This window comes from Camarhynchus parvulus, chromosome 7 (genome assembly GCF_901933205.1).
Source record: "Camarhynchus parvulus chromosome 7, STF_HiC, whole genome shotgun sequence".
Lineage (NCBI taxonomy): Eukaryota > Metazoa > Chordata > Aves > Passeriformes > Thraupidae > Camarhynchus > Camarhynchus parvulus.
The window spans coordinates 30,453,664-30,475,444 of record NC_044577.1 but is presented as its reverse complement, the minus strand read 5'-3'; the positions used below and the strand labels follow the sequence as shown (position 1 = coordinate 30,475,444).

Here is a 21,781-nt window from a genome sequence, read left to right as displayed (position 1 = left end):
TGGGGCCACATCCCTGGAGGTGTTTAAGGAGAGCCTGGACGTGGCACACGCTCTGTTTGACACGGTGCTGTTCGCTCACCGGTCAGACCCGGTGACCTCGGGGGTGTTCTCCAGCCCGACTCACCCCGTGCTATATCCGCGATAACCAGCGAGCGAGCAGCTCCCGCGGCCCTGAGGGCGCTCGGCCGCTCCGCCCGGCGGGCGAGGCCGCGCCACCGCACGTCACGGGGCGGGGCGGGTCAGCCATCTTGGGCTCGCCGGGCAGCGAGCGAGCGGGCGGGGGCGGAGGCAGCGCCCGCCCTGCGGAAGTCCCTCGGTGCCGCCGAGCGCAGCCCGTCGAGCCCCGCCGGAGCCCAGGGCTGCCCGCCGTCCCCAGCACCGCCGCTACCGACCAGCATGGCAGGGCGGCTCCCGGCCTGCGTGGTGGACTGCGGCACGGGGTGAGACACGGCCGCTGACAGCTCGGGGCCGCCCGGGGCGGGGCCGGGCGGGTTCCGCCGCCGATGCTGCTGCAGATGGCGGCGGGGGGTCGCGCTGCCGGGCCGGGCAGCCGCGCCCGAGCCGCCGCGGGGCCGGTGCTGGGAGGGATGGAGCGGGCCGGGCTGGGCCGGGGGGAGCATGCAGCCGCCTTCCCTTCCCCGCCCTTCGCTCTGCGCGTCCCGGAGCGGCCCCGCTCGCCGCTCTCGGGCCGCCCGGGGCCGGTCGTGGCCGCCCCCATCGGTCCCGGGCCGGGGTGCGGAACCTTGTGCGGCTGCGGGGCGGGGGGAGGCGAGTGGGGATGCGGCTCCCGCGGCTGCCCAGAGCCCCTGGGAGCCCTGGCCTGGGGGAGTCGCCGCTCTGCCCGGCGCCGTCTGGGGGGATCGTGTGTATTTATTTTTTGTTTTAATGTGCGGATAATGTCATTTATTCTCTGCTACTTCTCTCTGTGGAAGAAAAAAACCCCTCCCCTTCCATCGAGCAGGCGCAGAGGAACTTCCTTAGTTTTGTCAAAGCCTCTTCCTGCTTTCGGGCTTTTATACCTTATAAGGCAGTTTTCAGTGTCAAACCTGAACCAAATCCGCTTTGGAAACGCTTCTTTTCGTTCAGTAGCTGCCAGGCGGCGGAGGGGACGCGGTGCCAGTGGTCCCTAGCAGCGGGAGCGGTGCGGGAGGAGGCCTCGGGGAGCCGGGCCGGCCTTTGCTGGGCTCCGGGGGCCGGGCAGGGCGGCAGCCCCGGCGGGAAGCGGGGCCGGGCGGCTCCGCGGGGCCGCTCACAGCAGCAGCGCTCGGGAAGCGCGGACCGCGCTGCCACCCGCGGGGCCCTCGGGAAGAGGAAACGGCTCCATGGGGCCGCGGTTTTTCATGGGAAGGGGAAGCACTGCTGTGTTTTCAGAGCTCTTTAGCTACGGCTGATGGCATGCTGCTCCTTTAGCTCGTTCTTTACTTTTGTTTCACTTCTCATCCCTCTTGCGAAAAATAAAGAAAATTTTCAGTGGGTGCTCTGTAGATGCAGCTGTTTATCACGCTTTCTTGAAAGGGTGTGTTCTTCTGCAACCCAAGCAGTTGTTTCTAAAAGCACATGCTCATCATCCCCTCAAGAGAATCTGTTTGGTGTAGGACATCAATAAATCTTTAGGAAGAGCGGGTCTATGTATGTGTGTGTCTGATGTCTGCATGCCTAACAGTTGTATGAAGAAGTCATTCCTGTAGTGAAAGCAGAATTAAAACCTTGAGTTCTGTGGGATGGAGGAAAGTTAGCACAGTGGGAATGAGGGTGTGTAGCTGAGTGAATAGAAGTATATGTGAATTTAACGTGTGTATATGTGCTGTTTGTCTTTCAGAGCAAAAGATCTCTAACTGCTCTTCCACATGCCACCAGTGGCTTTTCTCATCCCACATGTTTGTGTATCGCCAGTAGTCCCATTAAAGGCAATAATTATGTCCTTATAGGTTTGTAAAGTGCAGGTTGTGACCACTGGATTAGAAATTCGCTTGAGGCTTTCAGCAGTGCCCTGCAGGAGCAGCATGCAAGCTCAGAGCTGTGTAAGAAATAACTTTGTGATGTGAGAGGTGTGCCAAGGGACATGAGTGTTAAATGTTCCTGGGGAAGATGTGTGTGCAAGTACACCATGAATCAACTTCACTTCAGATGGTGTACTCTAATGTTCTTGAATATGATGTTAGCCAAGTCTTGCTCCTGTTTATTTATTTCCCTACAAATCTTGAAAAAATGTTCTAAGATGCTGTTTTGTTTTGCACCGTATTTTTTTTAATGCAGCCCAGCCTATTTTACTCTCCAGGCTTTTTGTTTCAGGTGTATTTCATCATCCAAGGTTGTTCTGCCATAAAGTTCTACTTCAAGAAACTGGGGCAAAGATTTATAGCACTGTAAAAATTACAGAGTGTTGGGGTGGTTTGAATTGAATAATTTCAGTAGACAAAAATGTGAAGTGGTGAATTTCCAAAGGAAAAATCTGGTAGTTGAGGTGAGTAAGAAACAGCTGGGTAATAGTGCAGTGGGTTATGATAGCATGATCATGCTCTTGGCTTTTATTTTTTATTTGGTGCAGCCCTCCCAGGCCATCTCACTTCTTGTGTGAGAGCACAAACTGTGTCAGCCCTGTGCTCACTGCAGGTCAGCTGAGGTTCCAGTGTTCAGTCCTGTCTGCCAAAATGACAGAAAGCAGACAAATTAAATATAGCCCCCAAAAAGAGGAGAAGAGGTTTTGAAAATACAGCCAAATCAGAAAGGGTGAAAGGAGCTGCCTTGCTTAGAACAGGGTTTAGATGTGCACTGGTTTTCCAGTAAGTAGGCTTTTTCTAGAGGAAAGGGTTGATAGTTTGTAATCTCAGGAGAATTGATCTCAATCAACAAAAGGGCAGGTGTAGAAGTGGTATTGAAGAGTGTTTTCCTATGTCTTGTGCTTGTAGCCACAATTCAGTTTATCTAAGTGTTAAATTTGGGGTTGTTTTAATGTGTGTGTGCATTTTTGCTGGCTAAGACAGAGCATTGGGAAAGGCAGCAGAGTTGGGTTTTCAGCATCAGCCTGCACAGATTATAGAAATGATAAGGACTTCTTTCAAAGCATAAAGAGACAAAAAACCAGAAGAGATTGGGGAAATATGATGACTGTTGCTTGAGGTTTTAACAGCTCAGTCAAACTTTTTAGGGGTCATCTAAGTACATGTCATACAGCTGGAGCTGGGAGATGGGTTTAATCAGTGACATGGCAATCAGATGCAGCTGACATTCTTCCAGTGTTACATTTGTACCCTGAAATTTGCATTCTTTGCTTAAGCAAACTTGATACCTAGAAAACAAGGTAATTGATAGCTAGTAAGAGCAAGTAAATACTTGTGGTTTTAGAAACTGCTTGTCTGAAGCACTGTCCTTTTGTTTGTACATGATATGAAAAATCTGAAGAGCCCAGTTAGTTTAACATAACTGTTAAACCCAGTATTATTTATTTCTATAACTGATAGCCTTGTCTAGTTTAGTTTTGAGTATACTGTTTGTTGGGTAATCTGTAGAACAACACCGTGGACCTTATTGTCAGGAAGTCTTTGTCCATGTTAGTAGTGAATTTGACTTCACTTGGCTGCTGAGAGCCCCTCTCTTTCCTTTCCACAAAAAGTAGGCACCAGGTCCATGAGCAATGAGCTATGAAGTAGCACCTATGTGCTGTTCTGTTTATATCCTTTAAATACTGGCAAATTTTTGATTTTCCTGAAGTCAGTAGGTATGCTGTAAATGAGACTTACTTCATACTTGATGTATCTAAGAATTACATTCATTTTAAAACAAAAATTAAAAATAGAAAAACGAGATGGAGTTATTCCCATGAAGTATGTGAGCAACGTACCAAAGAAAGGAAAAGGCTGTTAGTCATTTTTTAATCACAGTAGGCTGCAGTCTTTTGCTCTGTGCCTTTTGGGTATTTGAATTGTTCTTGCTGCCTCTTCTACAGGCGAGCACAGCACTGCCTGCGAGTCATGATTAAAAGCTCTTCCTACGCCACTTTGGAATTTAGCTTGATTAGGTTGACAAGTAGATTTTAACTGTGTCTTTCTGTGTGAATGCACTTTTTTCCTTCAGTGTGACTTGTATAACACTGAATTAGCTCATTTGGGGTGGCAGATAATTGCAAGTGCTCAAATTAATGGCTCTTCAGCTGAGCTGCAGTAAGTGGCTATGCAACTACTGCACTTCTAAAATGAGAACTTAATTATAGCACTGAAAGGGATTTACAGGATATTATTTGTATTTTCTATATACCTGAGCTTTGTCTTCTGCAGCTTTGTGTGCCATTTTTCAGTGGCTGCCAGGTGGATCCATTCAATACTTGTGTGTCAGTGGTGACCAGTTTCTCTAATGTACCCAAGAGTCTGTTGTTGGGAGGGCCATGTCTGTTGGTAACTTTTTTTTTGAGTAAATTGGTTATATGATTGTGTGGAAAAAACCCAACCTGTTGCTGTTGCTATGGGTCTTGTTTTCTGCCTTCTCTTAATGCCAAGCTTTTTATTTCCCTTTTTTATTTCCCATGCACAGGTTGCAAAAAGTGATGTATTTTTTAAACTTCTTTCTTGCATACTAGGGGTGAATGAAAGGTTTTAGGGTTGACTGGAGGAAGATTTCCTGTTCTTGATGGGAACTCAGGATTTCTTGGACACCTCCTAGCAGTCTGGGTTCCCGCTGAGCTGAGAGCCAGGAGGATTGAGGCTGCTCAGGATTTCCAGGGTTTCTTGATGTGAAGTTGCAAGCTGTTCTTTGGAATGACTCACATACATCTCTGAGTGTTTCTTGGCTATTCAGTCTCTCTAACCAGTGCTGTGAATGAGGGAAGAGTAAATTTGGGCACACAGAACCTCAGAGAAGCAGAAGCTGGCTGGAGTGAGCTCTGCTTTGGGGAAATTCTCTACAAACCCTACTGCTCTAGTTAATCTTCGTGCAGACCTCTGTGGCTCTTAAGGAGAGTAAAGTGTTTATGGGTTCAGTGTCTTCTGATGCGATAAGGTATGATAGGATAATGTCATTCTGTTTCTCTTCTGGGTTTTGACCCGAGAGTGTAAATGAGTACAAGATCCATGAAAAGCAATAATCTTCTATAGACAGCAAAATCTGTGAGGTGAGAAATCCAGTACTATAAAATCAAGGTAGGGGCAAGTAACAGTCTGTTTTGTGAGCTCTTGAACTTTTTACTATCTTATATTGTGCCTTAAAATTATTTTTCTTTCCTGATGTTCCAGGCTTGGTTTATTTCTGTAGATTTTTCCAAGCCTAACTTATGTTTAGTATAAAGATTTCAGCACCATGATATTTTTGCAGTTTCTACTTCAACTGGATGTCTTGTCATGACCTCCTATGGGCTTCAGTCTTCATGAAAATTTTCTCTTTTGGGCTGAATTTTCTCTGTGTTCTGTCATCCCAGAAGTAATTTTTCAATATGGAAAGCATGGAAAAAATATTTCCTTGATGGCATTTGGAAAAAATCCTCTTCCAGGGTTTTAAGAGTATCTTTGCTTGCCAGTGGCTGAAGTGTGGTTAGGGAGGGAGGGGAAAATGTCTCATCCTTCACGTGGAAAAAGGAATTGTACTGGGTTAAGAATTGATTTAATACATTTAAAAAACCTTTGCAAGGACACTTGGAAGGCTGATGATGACCTGTGGTGTCTCTTGGATGATTCTAATACATCACAGTCCATGTTGCAACCCTAAATGCTCAGGGTATGCAACATAATTAGGAATAATAGGAGTTCAATTAGAAGTACATATATCTCTACTGACACACACCTTTTTGGTGTAATTCCATCATAGGAATCAGTTTATATCTTGTTTTATTTAGAAGCCATTCAAGATGCATGGCACCTTCCAATCCTTCAGTTTCTGCTCTTCTTTTCCTGTGTCTCACTTGTGCTTGATACAGAGGAAAGGGGCAGTGGCATTTCAGGCTAGAGGACAAACCCACTTGCATCCCTGGGCTGGATCTGTAAAGTTAAAGATTAATGAACCTCCTTCTATAAGCTGCAGGGCTCCTGTTGGGGCAGGGTTTGAGGTGTGCCTGGGATGGGCAGGTGCCATTCTTGTCCCTTGGTGTGTTCAATACCTGCCTTGGACTTTCTGCTCAGCAAGTGTGTTGGTTGCATGACTCCTAGGGACATGTCTAAATTAATAGAAAATACAGTTTTTATGAGTTCCAAAATATTGCACCAGTTCTGAGTAGTAATCCACGTTCTCTGTTGTTTTATAGGCGCATCTAAGAAACTTTGCTGTAGGTCTGTTAGTTCATGCAATTGGAAAGTTTCAACATAATGTCTCAACATTTAGTTTCATCATTGCAGACTTTCTTTGGGACATGCTAAAAGGTTTTAATAATTTCAGACAAACTTTTTAAAAGAACTTTAAATGAATGCTTGTCCAAAATGAAAAGACTTCGGGGAGACAAGGTTAATTTCAAAGGTAAAATAACTAAAAACATACTTGGGTTTGTCCCCAAGGAAATTCCAAGTTCTTTTCTGCTCTATGTAAGAAAAGGAATCTCTGTTGCTTTAATCTTTAAGTTTTGATTTTGGTCGCTGAACTAAAATACATTTAGGTTTACCAGTCTAACAGAAATCATCCTTGGGTAGATGTTTAAAAATACCAATTGGATGGCAAACTTGTTAGTGCCCATAGCAGGATTATTTAACCATCAAAATGAAACATCAATCCTTTCCAAGTGCTACTAGTGATGTATTGCTGGGGTTTTGTTTATTCAGTTACATTTAAAATTGAAAAAAATAATCCTGTTATCTGCTGACTTAATGTAGGGTATAATATGATTCATATCTTTTTATTTTTGTTCTGGTCATGGGTTTGCATTTTTAAGACTAGACGGAAAAACTCTAGATGAATGTACGGTTTTAATTTTTTCTGGGATTTCCTTTTTCTCTTTATTACTCTCTTGTGGTCAGTGCAGATGTTTGCAGCTGTGCACAGGATGTGTTTTGGCATTCTCAGGCTGTAGAGAGCAAGATGCAGACAGGAGGTTGATAGTTTATTTTGATAAATAAATGCTATCAATGGATGAATCCAGATTGTAATTTTTATCGCCATACTTCTTATCTAGGTTTTCAGTATTAGTATTTTTTTCATGACTTGCCTTAGATACAGAACATTGTTTATCATCTGCAGGAGCTTTCACAATACAACTGCTTGTGTATTTATTGTCAGACTGCAGAATCTCTGTGATCCTGTTAAATGAGACCTGCTTTTTATATTAAACAAGATTTACTAGTATGTTTTTGTCCACAGCTGAGGTTTTTTCCTATGAGCCGACTGTTTCTAATTGAAACAATCTTTTAGTACAAATGTGGTGTAACATGATAAATACGTAATCTGGTGCTTTAGGTGCAAGCCTGCTCTTGATGGAAAACATTTGGTTACCTGCTGAAAGGCTGATGTGGTAATGGAGCAGATTGGGAATGCTGGGACAGTCCCTTGGTGCTTGCTGGGTGCTCCTGCCCTCCATCCCTGCTCTCCCAGGCCATTCAGTCTCATCCTGCCCTCTGCACAGCTCTTGGGTCAAAGCTGGAGCTCTCAGGTGCTGAAACTGCAAACAGCAAGCACAAAAGCGCAACTTTTTTCTTTTTTTTTCTTTTTCTTTTTTTTAATGTGGAACAACTTTACAGTTTTAGCCCCTTATTACATTTACTTGAAGAAACTTTCAAGTCAAGGCAGGATTTTTCTGCATCATAAGACTTAGATTTCACCTGATTAATTTCTTTAATTGCAGGATTTTGTTTACTTGCAGGTTATGTATGTGTTCATTCAATTGATCACTCCTTGCTTTATCTGTTGAAAAATATGTACAATTCATTTATTTTCTTGGGTTTTTTTCTTCCTGATAAATGTCTGTGCAGTCATAGAATATTCTGAGTTGGAAAGGACCCACAAGGATAATTGAGTCCAACTCCTGATGTTAGATTATTTTGGGTAAATGATGTAGAAAGTTGCCAAATAAATCTCCCCCTCATACTAAATAACTTACACTGTTAAGTAATTATTCATGTAAGACTGCCAAACTTTTGGGCATTCTTTCCTCAATATTTGGAAATACTGCATGGAGTAGGCAGGCTGTGAAAAATGCTCAGAAAGCCTGGAAAAATGAAATAGAAATTTATTAAAAAGCCTATCAGTATAGGTGAGTGCTTTGTGGGTGTGGTGTAACACAGAGGCAGTGTTAAGACACTTGTTAAAATGAATTAGTCTAGAAGTCTCAAAGGAAGCAGTGAGTAGAAAGGGAGCATTTTGCCTTTGCCAACACAAACTACTCTACTCTCATTATACAAAGATAATATCCAAAGCCATTTGCTGTTCTTATTTTGAGGAAAATGCAGTCAGAGAAAAGCTTTAACTTTTGTGTTAAAGTATGTGCCAACATTAAATATTAAAAATGGGTTTACAAATACAAATAAAATTGGCAAAGACTACAAGTGGTAGTATCATCAGGATGCCACAGTTTGGATTTTGTTAGTTGCAAACACTTTAGGTATGGGCTGGTTTCAAGTCCACTTTTCATTACTCAATTATAAGCCAGTTTTTTGGACATAAATGCATCTTGTCTTCCTCTTTACTTTCAGGAGAACGTTCCAGACTCAGCTTAGCAGTGCTGTTCATTTTGGGTCAGTTGGTTGATTTTCAAAGATTTGGTGGTAGTAAACAAAAAGCAAAATTGAAAGTTGTTGCTCTTCTCCTCCAGCCAAATGTTAGTTAAGTTAGAAGCAGCACAATGCAGTAGCTTCCTCAGTTCTCCAGACTGGTGTTAAAAATGTCACCTGGAGACCTGTATTGCAGTACAAGTGAATTTATTCCGAGTGCTGTGAGGCACAGGCTGCTTTTGTCCCCATGTTCCTCTTGGTCATTCTGGTCTGGCTTTGTGCAGCTGTATCTTTGTGGTTTTCACTCCCCATTTAGCTGGATTTTACTAGCAAGCAGTACAGTTGTCTGTGCTCTGAGTTGTAGAGGTAGCTGCTGATAAAAAGCAGCACTGCATAAATTTCTATACAAAAATAGAGATGCCTTTAAAGATAAACCAGCCTTTTTTCAAAGGTGGTTTTTGTCTATTTAGGAAATAAACCTTTGGTAGAAGCACTTCTGTTTCAAGCTGCTTTTAAGCTCATTTATTAAATTGCTCACCAATCTTCTTGTGGCTTGTTTTGCTGTGATAGTTTCAGTATGTGGCACAGAAGTATTTGTTGCCAAGGTAAAGGCTCTTGCTTGAGTGGGCTGATTTTTGGGGGGAATACTGTAAAATAATAGTTTCAAACACATAGTAGTACAGTTAATTCCAAGGTCAAGCTTGTAGACTGTGAGATTTTTAACACATCTACTACCTAGAGGTCCTGTATGTCACTGAAATACTGTACTCCTTTTTATCATCCCTTCATGTGACTTATCTACAATTTAAGAAGGTTTTCTTTACCTGAGAGTGCTTCTAATCTTGTGGGGTTTTTGCATTTATAGAGTAGTTTCCTTGGTTTCCACTATTGATTACTTAAAACACTTGTGTGAAAGGTAAACTATATTAGCTAAAGATGCAAAATATGAAAAACGTGGCTAATTTCAAAATCTTGCTGTTTTATGTTTTTATCAAGGACATTTAAAAAGAGATAGTAAGCTAATTTATTAGTGCAAGTCCCATTTTCCTAACGTAATCAATCCTTCAGGGCCTTCTGCTGCTGCTTAACCAATTTGCACCTGATGCTAGAGCTGGGACCTTTTTTAAAGGGGCAAGACAGCTTTCCTCTTTCACTGGAATTTCCTCATAATTTCTCTTTACATGATTTGAAAAGTAATTACTTCCCATATGGAAGTTCAGTCCCATCTGGATGAGAGAACAATCCTGATACAGGAAGGATGATAGAGGAAAAGCAACAAATAAAACCATAAGGGCTTTTTCAGGCATTTCAGTCACATGAGGCTCTGTATATGAAGACTAGGAATTCATCCATGTTTGAGAAATGTTCAATTTCTTTTTTAGGCAGCTGTTATCAGAAAACATCAGACAGTAAAAACATGGTATCTATCTTATAATCCCTGTCTATGTTGAATTTATCCAGTTAAAACAAGAAAGGATATTAAGCTGTTTTTATAAAGTCTTTTATGGACAGACCATGTGTAAGGAGTTGGTATTGAAGAGCAGAATCCCTTTCCATTCTGTGTAAAAACTTGGAGTTTTTGCCATGAGATTTATTTCATGCCCTTTTGAATATATTACCAGGTGCATGTTCTCCTTAGAATCTCCACAGTCTGAGCTTTTCTGTAGCTCTTCTATACCTTGCTTTACTCAATTACAATATTTTGAGTTCAGGTAATTTAGCCAGCAATGAACTTGTGTTGAATGATGAGTGTTGCAATCATCTTGCTTTCTGTCTTAGGCCTTTGTTTTCTGGAGTATGTTTTTCCACGTGGTTTCAGTAAAGAAATGCAGAGCACTCCTGCCTCAGGAGAGTTAATAAACACGTGGGAAGAGGCTCTCAAGGGAAATGGGAGATTGGCTCCAGACCCATTTGCATGGAAGGGGATATGGAGCAGCGATCTCCTGCTGCCTGAGCAAGTGTGACACCTTGCAAAACGGCAGTATCAGCTTACATTTAAGAATAAATGCATTTAACTGTGTAAAGGCTAATCTAATCACTGGATGTTATACTTGCTTGGAGCATCACCACTTGGACGTGTTCTGCGTAGGAGTTGAGGTGTGTTTAGATAGGGAAACCTTGCTGGGCTTGATGTATGGGCTGTGGTACACACCACAGCAGAATTTTAGAAGTTACACATGTGTCCTGTCCAGGCTATGGTGTCTGGGAAACCCATTGCATCTGCAGGGTGAGGTACAGGCAAAGGATGTGTTGTATTTGGAGTGGGAGCTTGCACAGAAGGACTGTGGCTCAGATGGTGAACAGTAATTCAGAACCATCATGAAGAGGGCAGTTTGAACAACAAGAAAAAAATAGCCCTCTGAACAAAATGCCCTTGTTTTGCTAATGATGCACCTCAAAGGTAAACCAGAAAGAGACCATTTTGATTTCCTGTCAGTTTGGGGCTTTTTATCCCCACTTGCTTTACTTTTCCCACAGAAAAATGGTTCTTTTTTTGTTTTTGTATCTTTCCAGTGGGACCAGCATTGCAGGTACATCTTACTTCTGTTTGTGTATGCATTTTAAATGTGTGACATTTCTGTTAGCCCAGGTCATTAGGAGCAGCTGAGGAATAGGCTGCAACCCAGATTTGCTGTAGGAGTTGGAGATCAGGTGATGCTTGTCCTCGAGTGCTCTTGCCTGCTTGTGCTTGGTTAACTCCTGTCTTTGTGTGGAGCTGCCAGAGAAATGACACAATTTGTGTTGGACCCCCCAGCTCTGTGGTACTTCAGGAGCAGCTGGACAACTGCATTGCCCACAAAGCAGTTGTCCCCCTTTTCCTCACTTTTGTTGGAATTGCAGTTGTGCTTGAGCTAGGGTGTATAACTCGTGAGAATGGCATTTCTTGTGGGTAGGAGAGCAGTGGAGCAAAGGCACGTGGTCATAGTTTGTGGTTTGCAGATGGAGGTTCTGGTAATGACATCCTTGTTACAAGTTCTTACCCTCAGCGCTGTTTCCTCTTGGCTTTAAAATTGCCTGTGTGACTAATGCACAAGTAACCTCCCAGTGACATTGCTTTTGTGTCACAGCCTCAGAAACATCTATTCTAGGTGAGAGAGCACATGTAAGAAATCCCATTAGTGCTGCTGAGAACATTGTGGGAAGCCCTTTGGCTGTCCTTCCAGAGAGCTCTTGGGCAGAGTGCAGAGCTGCTGTGCACTTTCAGGATGTGAGTTTTTGAGGGTGATGATCACATGCTGAAGATATTTCTCCACTGATAGGTGAGATAGGAGTTAGTAGAGTTAACTCAGAAGGAACCTTAAGTAGTTGCTCTCCCAAACCTGTTTGTGCTATGAATGCCCATTACAAAAAGATAATTTATTTATCACATATCTCTGTAGACTAGAGAGTGGTGCTGCCTTTTGGAGAAGGTCACTGGGGAATATCAGCACTATATATGTGTATGTATATATACACACACACACACACGCATGCTGAGAGAAAATGTGGGAGGGGGTGTATATGATTCTCCATGTACAGACATTCACATATGTATAGAGAAAATGTACTACTCTTGGATACTTTGTAGCTGATTTTCTGAATTAAAGTTATAGGCCATGATTATCCAACAAATTTTTTGCCTGATTGTTTCTTAGAGGTTTTTTTTTTTGGGTTTTTTTTCTTTAATGAGATAACAGGCCTACAGAAACAGTTCAGGGAGCTGAACACAGAGAAGTAGGAGGGAAACACCTGAACAATCCAGGCTTTCACCTTTGGGATTTTGTAAATCAGTTCTGTGTTACAGATTTTAATAGAAATCAGCTTATTCCATTACAGTCCTGTGTGCAGTGCCTTGTGCCTTTACTGCTGAATGCCCCAAATTCCATGTGGGAAGGCTGAGTCCATGGCTCATTAATGGGGTGTGCCTGCCTGTCTCCGTGCAAGTCCCTTCTGCCGCTCTTCAATTCTGGGTAGCAAGACCAGGGGTGATTTATGGAAAATCCAGTGTTGGTACTGCCTTATGATATCTCTACTATCAGGATTCTTTTTCTGTAGCAGCAGTAATTCCTGCCCTGGGGAAGCTGGGGTGTGCCTTGTTCCCCTGTGAATCATTGATTAGTCAGACACACGTTGCTATGTAAGAACTCCTTATGGAAACTGTATGCTTGTGGAATCTGGATTGCCTATAGTATCCTTCTTTTCATGTGATTTAAATATTTACTTCAAATGAGTGATAGATCTGATCACTCTGAGTAAAGCCTCGTATCTGCAAAAGTCAATTTGTGAAGAATCGCACAGTGACTAGATTGTGCATTTATTATTTAAGATTTTTATCGAGTTTCATTCAGTTTTACCTTAGCTTTTTGCCTCACCTAGCACATTTTTAGACTCCATTTTAACTGAAGAGTATCTCTATATGCATTTATTTATAAAAATCAGGTTTAGTGGTTATAATGTGTTGTGCTGTGGTGCCTGGCTGTGCTGTGAGCCTGGGGCAGCAGGGGCTCCATCCCTGGCCCATGTGCCAGTGATGCTGAAGTTCCAGGGGTGGAAGGAAGTCTTGTACATGAGAGGTGTGAGGTGTTGTGTAGGGCACTGCACTGGAGACTTGCTGATACAATGCTCTAATATTCAGAGATATCATGCAGGTTTTTTTCCCCTTTCTTTTCTTGGAAGCTTAAAAATGCACTACTTTTTTTTTTTCCTGAGTCAGTACACTTCTTGCTGAGTAGGCCATAGTATTTTTATATATGCTGATTTTATGTCTGAATACGCTCTTTTTATGTAAAATGCATCTTTCATGAGATTATTTTTCTTTCAGTCTTGCTGGCTGTGTGTGTGCTGGGCAAACTCCCACCCACAAGCAACTAAGCTGCCAGTTACCTGCAACAGTTGAGCTTTTGCTTTCTTTGAAATACTGAGTTTAATAATCAAACAGTTTTAACTTCTTTAACTTAAAAAACACTTCTAATCTCGTTGTAGGTTTATGTAGCATTCAGGCTCCAAAGTTCTTGTGTAGATTTAGCTTTAATATGTGCATGCCACAGTTTGGGTCTGCAGGGGAAGGTAGAGGGAGTGAGTCAGTATTTGCTGGTTTGCTTAGTGATTGTGGCACTAAAAGCCTCTTAAAACAATATAAATACATGCGAGCAGTTGTACTCTGCATGATAGGTAAAAGAAGCACCAGTTTGTGTAATTCTTGATATTTCTCTTGGGAACTAGATCTTTAAGAAGAAAATCAAACTTCAGTGAGCAAAATCCAAGTTGTGTGTCCTGAGTTGAGGCACATACAGTGCCTAATGTCTTCATGAGGTGTGAAGTTCTTTCTGATAGTTTCTTTTTTCATTATTTGTCATCTTCTGCCTGCAAAGTTTACTTTGTCAAGAAACATTCCTGTTGGTTGTTATGAAGTCAAGTTTCTGTGCATGATCACTCACAACTGTTACAGTGTGTTACACACAAGATCCTGTTTACAGCTTTGAAAATACATCTCCTTCAAAGCATTTGTGGTGTTAGATGAGGTGCTGTGCTAACCACTTTGTTACTCAGAGAGAAACCCACCTTTCCTGTGAGATCTGGTGCCTTGGCCAGCGCTGATGGGTGCAATTAGCATCAGGGATGGAAATTGTTTAGGTGTTGCTGCTCTCTACTATATGGGGCATGGCAGCAGCAGCACTCCCCTCCCAGCCTGGCAGCCCAGCCTCCTGCTGTGTCACTGCCATGGATTTATGGGTTGTGAGAGTTACTGCTGCCTGACGCCTCCTAAGATCTTCCAGCTTTCTGTCAGAGTGCTGAAAGCTGTGGAGGTGCTACTACAGCCTTCATGCCTTTGCTGGTGGTGCTAATTCAGTGCAGCTGCACTCAAATCAAATGAGAACTTTGTCACGTCTGTGTTTGTTAACAACATGTGGGTAAGCTCCAGCTCTAGAGCTAGAGCTGTGCATTTTGGTCTGCATGCTTTAGAATTTGCCTGTGCTGCTTTAGTGACAGCATTTCTATCAGCTGGTTTTGGTACCCTGAGTTTTGAAGTTATTTTTCATGAATACTTTGTTAATTTCTTCAGTTTTCTTGCATTGTAATAATGAAGATAATGTATATATCCATAGCACATTCTGGAGTGAAGGCATGTAGTTATTTTCCCCTTGTTTTCTTTATTCTTACTGGACACATTTTGACACTGTTTTCCATTTGTGAAATGGAATGGCTTTTGCTAGGACTTGGCATTATCAGCTGCTTGTGACATAAGGCTGACCAGCCCTGCTGGCAGTCCATGGGCAGGGCAGCTTTTCTCTCTATCGTGGAATTACAAAAACACTTCTACCACCAGCATTAGCTGTATGAAAATATTTCTGTGGAGACGCTAGCTGCTGAGCAGAGAGGAACAAAAATTACACTCCTAAACACTGACAGATTGAATTTCATGTAACTTTGTGTTCCTAGTAAAGTGTTATTAGAGTAGAAGTTAGCAGTGATGCTTGATCTGTGGCTGGAGTTTTATACTTTAAAAGGTAAATTCTTACTTTGCCCTAGTTTTTTTGGTTTATTTTTATAGAAAAGTCAGTGTGGTGTCCTTCTGATATGGGAAGAGGGGTCTGTTCATTAAAAAAGCAGGTATCTTTGTTATTTTTGGTATTAAATGTTGCAACCAAATCTTTTTTTGCCTCGACAGGTATACAAAGCTCGGATATGCGGGTAATACTGAACCCCAGTTCATTATCCCTTCATGTAAGTATTTGTTACTTGTGTATCAATGCTAAAGTTACTCTCAGACTTTCTGTAACATGCCATTAAAAAAACACACACAAAAAAAAAAAAAAAAAAAAAAAAACAAAAAACAAACAAACAAAAAAAAACCCCACACCAAAAAAAAAAAACCAAAAACAAAACAAAAAAACCAAAAAAAAAACATTAAAAGAGAATTACTTGATCTCTCAGTGATGACATAGAGTAATAATGTGGCTTTTTTGTTTTGCTACGGGTACTCGGTTTAGAAAGATTCATTCATTAAAAAAGGATACTAAGAGTTGAAGCTAATTTTTTTTGGACATTGAAATAATGTAAAAATCCAGTGGCACGGTTACATGTACCTTTTGGGAGGTTTTCCTCCCCCCGTTTTGTGATTTATCTGGTAAAATGTTGAGTTGATTATAACTGGAAAAAAATTAAAATTGTATTATTGAATATCTCTAGGGTTTAAAATGTTCTGCTTGCCTGGAAGTTGTCAGTATTACAGCTATGTTAATTTACTGTATTTTGCAAATGTAACAAGAAACCATGTCAAGTTTTTCCCCCATGTAGAGCAGCTTATTTATTTGCTGCCTGGCTCCTGAACTGTTTCTCCCACTTGAAGAGATAAAGTTCTACTCTAGAGAGTGAAGCTCACTCAGCTTCCCTTAGAAATGCTTCACCTTTTGACCTCCTACAGCACTTGGCAGTTCCTCATTGTTCATCTGTGCCAAAGTAATAATGGATTACATCCTGGTGAAAAGGAATAATTATCACACCCAGTTTTCCCTGCAAATACAACAGGAAGAGAGCTGGAACTAATACTACTTCAGCACAGTCACTGTGAAATAAACTTGGAAGTTCAGGGTCTGTGTTGATTTTTCAAGGAAACCTGCTTCAAAAAGTAATTTTCGTGGAAAGATAGGGCTAATTCACTTATATAAGAACAGGAAAATGCTTTCAGAGAATCCATTCTGTATTTCCTATTTTGACTTCTAATAAGCATTTCTTAGATTATTTGGTTTTCTAAATTAACTTCATTAAGTTTGTTTCAATGTCATAGAAAACACTCTACAATTCTGCTTTTCACACAAAATCTAGTTTAAGATTAGATATTAAAAGTTCCTAAACATTGAAAAGATGCTTACAGTGCTCTTTAAACTTCGTAGCACTTGTTGAAATATAAATGGACAAGTGGTTATTTAATTTCAGAAACATAGTGTTTACGTACTTTTTCTGCATCTTTAGATTTGGTTATTTAATTTGAAGATCACTTTTTTGTTCCAAAAAAGAAGAAATATGATATTTTAAACACTGGAAATGAAATGACCTGTCAGATCATTAAGCAGGGAAATTTGTCCAACAGGGATGCTATTAAAGTAGAAGAGAAGGAGATGAAATGAGAATTTTTTGACAGCCCTTTGATGCAGTGTGGTGTATGGAAAAAAGGATGCTCGGTCTAGATGCTCCTGCAGCTGAAATGACCCTTGACTGCAATACTCTCAATAAAAAAGGCATTTTTCTCATTTGTGCTGCAGCCCAAGCTAGATAATTACAGTAACAGCATGAGTTTGTGTTAATCCTCTGCCTAGAATGAAACAAAATAGCACTGGGTTAATCCACATTAGAGAAACAGAAACAGAGTGCAGCAGTACCTAGTTTCAAAGCAAAATGTTACAAAAAAAACCTTTGGTCTCTATAATTTCCTTAATCCTATTCCCTGTGGAAAAATGATTTGGTTTCTCCTTGCACTTCCAGCAGTGGCATTTTATCAGTTTGATTCTCTAAAATTAATGTTTGCTGTTAAACAGGTCTGAGCAGCATTCCTTGTGCCTTGTTCACTTGTAGCTTATCTTATTCACTCCTGCTCTTAACAAATTTTTATCTCCTTGTGAGGTGTTCTTGATTTTATTCTCAGTATGCTTCTGTAGAGATGATAAATGCTTACATGAAAAGTGAAGTAAATGAGAATATATTGGGCCAGTGTTTTGATGTAGCTTGGGTTCACTACTTTTTCTCTGGCTGCTTTTTAGATCTTAGATCATTAATTTTGTTTGATCCTTATTCACTTTAGCAGGTTTTTCCAGCTGTTTGTTGAAATGGGAGTCACCTTCTATCCATTACCCTTGATTTTTCATTATTTCAGTATATCTGTGGTAGCTGACGGCTTTTTCTTTACTTCTAAAAGAAAAAAACTGGTCTGAGTAGTGTCAGCACAAAAATTGCTTCAATGCAAGGATGTGGGTTTTTTTTCCCTAAAAGTTCTTAATTCTTGTGCCAAGCAAACCAAAGGCAACTGCTCTGAATATTGCTGAGGTGCTGCCCATCCTCAGGCACAGCAGCTGAGGTTTCAGCAAGATCTATTTTCTTGTTTGTATTTTCAGGTTATGATTGAGGTTGTTTGCTCCTAGTTTCTGCCTTTCAAAATCAGGGCTGAACAAGCTGCCCTTGAGGGCAGCAAAATATTGGAGACCTCCTATCTTGTTTTAGGCTTGTAACAGGATTGAAACCGTTGGGTTTGGAAGTAATCCTGTGGCAAGTGGTGGATTTCACTTGAAAGTTCTTGAGGATGAGACACATCTGGACAGAATAATACCCCAGATGTGTGAGATCTGTAACAATGACCTGAAAATATTTGTCAGGGCTCCTCTCTTGACTTGCAGCAAGCACCTGCCTTGCGACATTTCCTTCCCTGTGATTTTAGCTTCTGCTTCCCATCTCTCCCTCTTCTGTTTGGCTTCCCCAGCCTTCTGCTTCCTCTCTGCTCTCCTGTAAGCAGCTACAGAAGTTGCGCTATGATTCAGTTTTCTTCCTGAAGAGCTCAAAATAATGACTTGTGTTCCATCCTGTTGAGTCTTTCACAACACTCAGCTTCTTGGTTCCTGTGGCTCTGTCTGTGTTGCTCGGTGTGGGAAGGGAAGGGAGGAGGATGAGGAGGATCTGTGAGCTCAGGGTGCTTTACCCCTTAGCCAGCTACTGATTTCCAGGTCCTGTAGCTGTGCTGCCCTGGCTGCTGCACTTCAGACTGCAGCTTTTCATAACTTTTTAAATCTTAGTTGTGAACAAACATAACTTCTTGCTCAAAGTGAGAACTAGAAAAATACTTCTGCCATTGAAGGAGCTTTTGGAGCACAGCCTTAGGACAGTTGAGGCTGATTTAATGCTGCTTGTAGATATGAATTTCCTCATCTGTGTAAAGGATTCTGCTTAAAGGCAATTAGTAAGATTTGAAAAAATACAGCATGTATTGCTGGAGCTGCAGCCCTGATGGCTGGGGAGTGATTATTTTTAAGAGAACAACACTAATAATAATACTTAAAATTGTTATTGTTATTGGAGTGTGAAGAAAATCAGCATGTTTGTTGAATAAAGTGAAATCTGTAGGGATATCCTATTTTAGTGTTTCTGAGTATATTTTATCTTTCTGATTGCATGTTGGGTGTGGAACAATTAAATTTGTATTTAAGTCTGTTACTGTGTTACTTTTTAAGTCCTTAACCATGCTCCCCCATGACTGGAAGGCAAATTATCTGTGTTCTATGTAGCTTTTCTGAGTTACACTTGAAACAAAAGATGATTGTGATCAGTGTGTCTGTTTTTCCAGTGTAGGTTTTCTTTTTTTTTTCTTTTTTTAGTGCAGGATATATGACCTACAATAATGTTTGTGTTCTCTGTTGAAGGTATTGCTATCAAAGAGTCAGCAAAAGTGGTGGATCAAGCACAAAGGAGGGTTTTGAAAGGTGTGGATGATTTAGACTTCTTCATTGGGGACGAAGCAATAGAAAAACCAACTTATGCAACCAAGGTATTAAGAAAAATTTTAAAAATAATTTTTCAGTCCTGTTTAACAAGCATCATGTGTACAGTAATTATAATGTTAAGAATGCTTTTTGGATAACTTAAATCTTATTTATTAACTCTGTTTAAATAGAAATTAAGCTTTGTTATTAATGTTGACTTTGGGGAGCCTGTGGGAATTTGCAAAACACTTTTTTATATATATATATATATATATTACATATATATATATTCCTTCATAAGTGAAAGGAGGCTGAGAGGGTGTTAAGTGGAAATGCCACATTCTCTTGTTCCTTGGCAGCTTCTATCAGCAGCATCAGAGTGGGTCACTGGGCTGGGGGAACTTTTGGTTTATCCCAGTACCACCATTCTGCTGTACTGGGAAAATGCAATGTGTTGGTTGTCTCAGCTACTCAGGGTTGGAATCAGAACTTTCAATAGGTGTCAGTAGGAATAGGGGAAGCCTAAATCAAGGTTTCTTGCTTGTGTAGATCATATACTTTTAATATATGCAGCTGAAAGCATATTTCAGTTTAAAATGGGGTTTTTTTTTGTTTGGTTTTGGGGTTTTTTGTTTCTCTTTTTTCTTTTTGTTTCCAATTATAATTTGATATTTTTCTCCACTAGTGGCCTATCCGCCATGGTATAGTTGAAGACTGGGACTTGATGGAGAGATTTATGGAGCAAGTAATCTTTAAGTATTTAAGGGCAGAACCTGAGGACCATTATTTTCTTTTGGTAGGTAAATTTATGCCTTGTTTGAGAAGTTTCTGTGTGGTGAATAACAATGTGTTGATTTATGTAAATTCTTAAATACAAATATTCATATTTTGAAAGCAAAAGTAAATAAATTACCTGGAGCTTTCTTGACCTGCCTTAAGCCATTCAGGTTCTTTAATTTTCTAAAAATGTCAGTGTGTTTGAACAGCAAACATTTTTCTGTTCTCTTCTCATTTCCCTCCAAATGGTCTGATTCATCACTTTTATTTTCCTTCTCCACTGAATTCAATAATCTCAAGTTTATATGTTTGAGACAAAAACAATACTTGTGTTTTGACCTTACATAATTGCAATTATTTTGTTTTTACAGTACTGCCATCTGGATGAAGTATCTAGAGAGTAAATTTCTCTTTTATTTTCTGTGGAACTGGAAGGGTTGATTGTCATATTTGGGCTGATTAGATCTCAATTAAGGTCAATGTTATTCTGAAGCATCTGCTATTCCTCAGTATTTTATTTAGGGTCATTGAAATAAGCAATTTGGTTTAGTGTGATATTTATAGACCAAGTTTGGAATTAGAAGTATTGGCCATACCTGTTTCAAGAAGATGAAGGCATTTAAACAATAATTAGGTCCAGTTGCTCAAGGCTGTGTCCAGCCAAGCTGTGAATATCTCCAAGGATCAAAATGCCATTGCAACCCTGGCTCCCTTTTCAATATTTGACACCTTTAAGTTACCTTTTTTCCTCCTAATACCTACTTAGGGCTTCCCAAGCAGAGTTTTGTGCCCTTTGTCCCAACACCTTTGTGAAGAATTTGACTCCCTCCTCTTTTTACCCTCCTGTTACACAGTTGCTGCAATGGAAGAATGATGTTTTCTTTTCTCAAGCATTCTGTAGCACTATCCAAAATGCTCCTTCAGAGTAGAGCCTTGAGTATGTTTGCTACTTCAATGAAAGCTGTAGCACACTATTATGGTATGGTTTATGTTCAGCTTCTGTCACTTGAGTGCATTCCTATAGCTGAACATATCAATTTGTGTTACAGTGGCTGCCTTCTGAAGGGAAACAGCTCTTTTCACTGAGATATCTAAAAAATGTCATTCTTTAAATGAAAGTGCTAAACTGCATCCTTTGACATATTTTGATAGCCCTTGATTCTTTCAAGTGAAATCAAAAGTTGTAATGAGCTAACCAGCCCACAAAAGGGGTCTTGGATGTAAATTCTTAAGCACAGTAACTGATGTAGTTTTTATTGCGCTTTTGTTTTTTCTTTCTTTTAATGCAATTTGCATAAATTCTTAAAAGCACCCTTGGTCCATTACTATTTTTACATGCTATTGTTGTTGAATGACTCATCGTAGAAGTTAGGAGTTGGTGGTTCTTTTTTTTAAAGTCAAATGTTTGGTTTGAATGTAAGTAAAACTCATGGTTGTTTGGTTTTTTGTTTTTTTTTCTTTCTCACAGACTGAGCCTCCATTAAATACTCCAGAAAATAGAGAATATACTGCTGAAATCATGTTTGAGTCTTTCAACGTTCCAGGGCTATATATTGCTGTCCAGGTAAGGGGAGGGCTGTTGAAAGTCACAGCTGCAATATTTTTCCTTGGGCTGAAACTAATTTCACTGTGAAAAAACAGTGTAAGTAGTGTTTGGAATATGTTTATGTCCTTCTGGCAGTTCCAGCACTGCATGTTTGACATGCTTTGATTCTGTGGGTGGTTACTGGACGCTGTTCCTCTGTTACCTCTACAGGCTTCTGAGCAGTAGAGTATGATATCTGTTGCATCAAAAGTAAACAAAAAAACCACACCACATCATAATAATTCTATTAATCCAAGAACTGAATCCCTTTCAGTGTGAAGTAACGAAAAACTATTTTTGAGCATGGCTGAAAAAATACCAGGCAAGTGACAAAAATTACATTTTGCAGCCTCTTTTTT

General features: G+C 40.6%; 1 protein-coding gene across 1 annotated transcript in view; it reads left to right on the top strand.

The window, feature by feature from the left end:
* Positions 1 to 243: 243 nt before the first annotated feature.
* Positions 244 to 21,781, top strand: part of ACTR3 (actin related protein 3) — a 29,208-nt gene continuing 7,670 nt past the window's right edge. Inside the window, exons 1-5 of the mRNA XM_030952220.1 lie at positions 244 to 440; positions 15,265 to 15,320; positions 19,001 to 19,125; positions 19,746 to 19,856; positions 21,306 to 21,401. Of these exons, the coding sequence (XP_030808080.1) occupies positions 397 to 440; positions 15,265 to 15,320; positions 19,001 to 19,125; positions 19,746 to 19,856; positions 21,306 to 21,401 (432 nt within the window). The 5' untranslated portion in view covers positions 244 to 396. The remainder of the gene's footprint in view (positions 441 to 15,264; positions 15,321 to 19,000; positions 19,126 to 19,745; positions 19,857 to 21,305; positions 21,402 to 21,781) is intronic.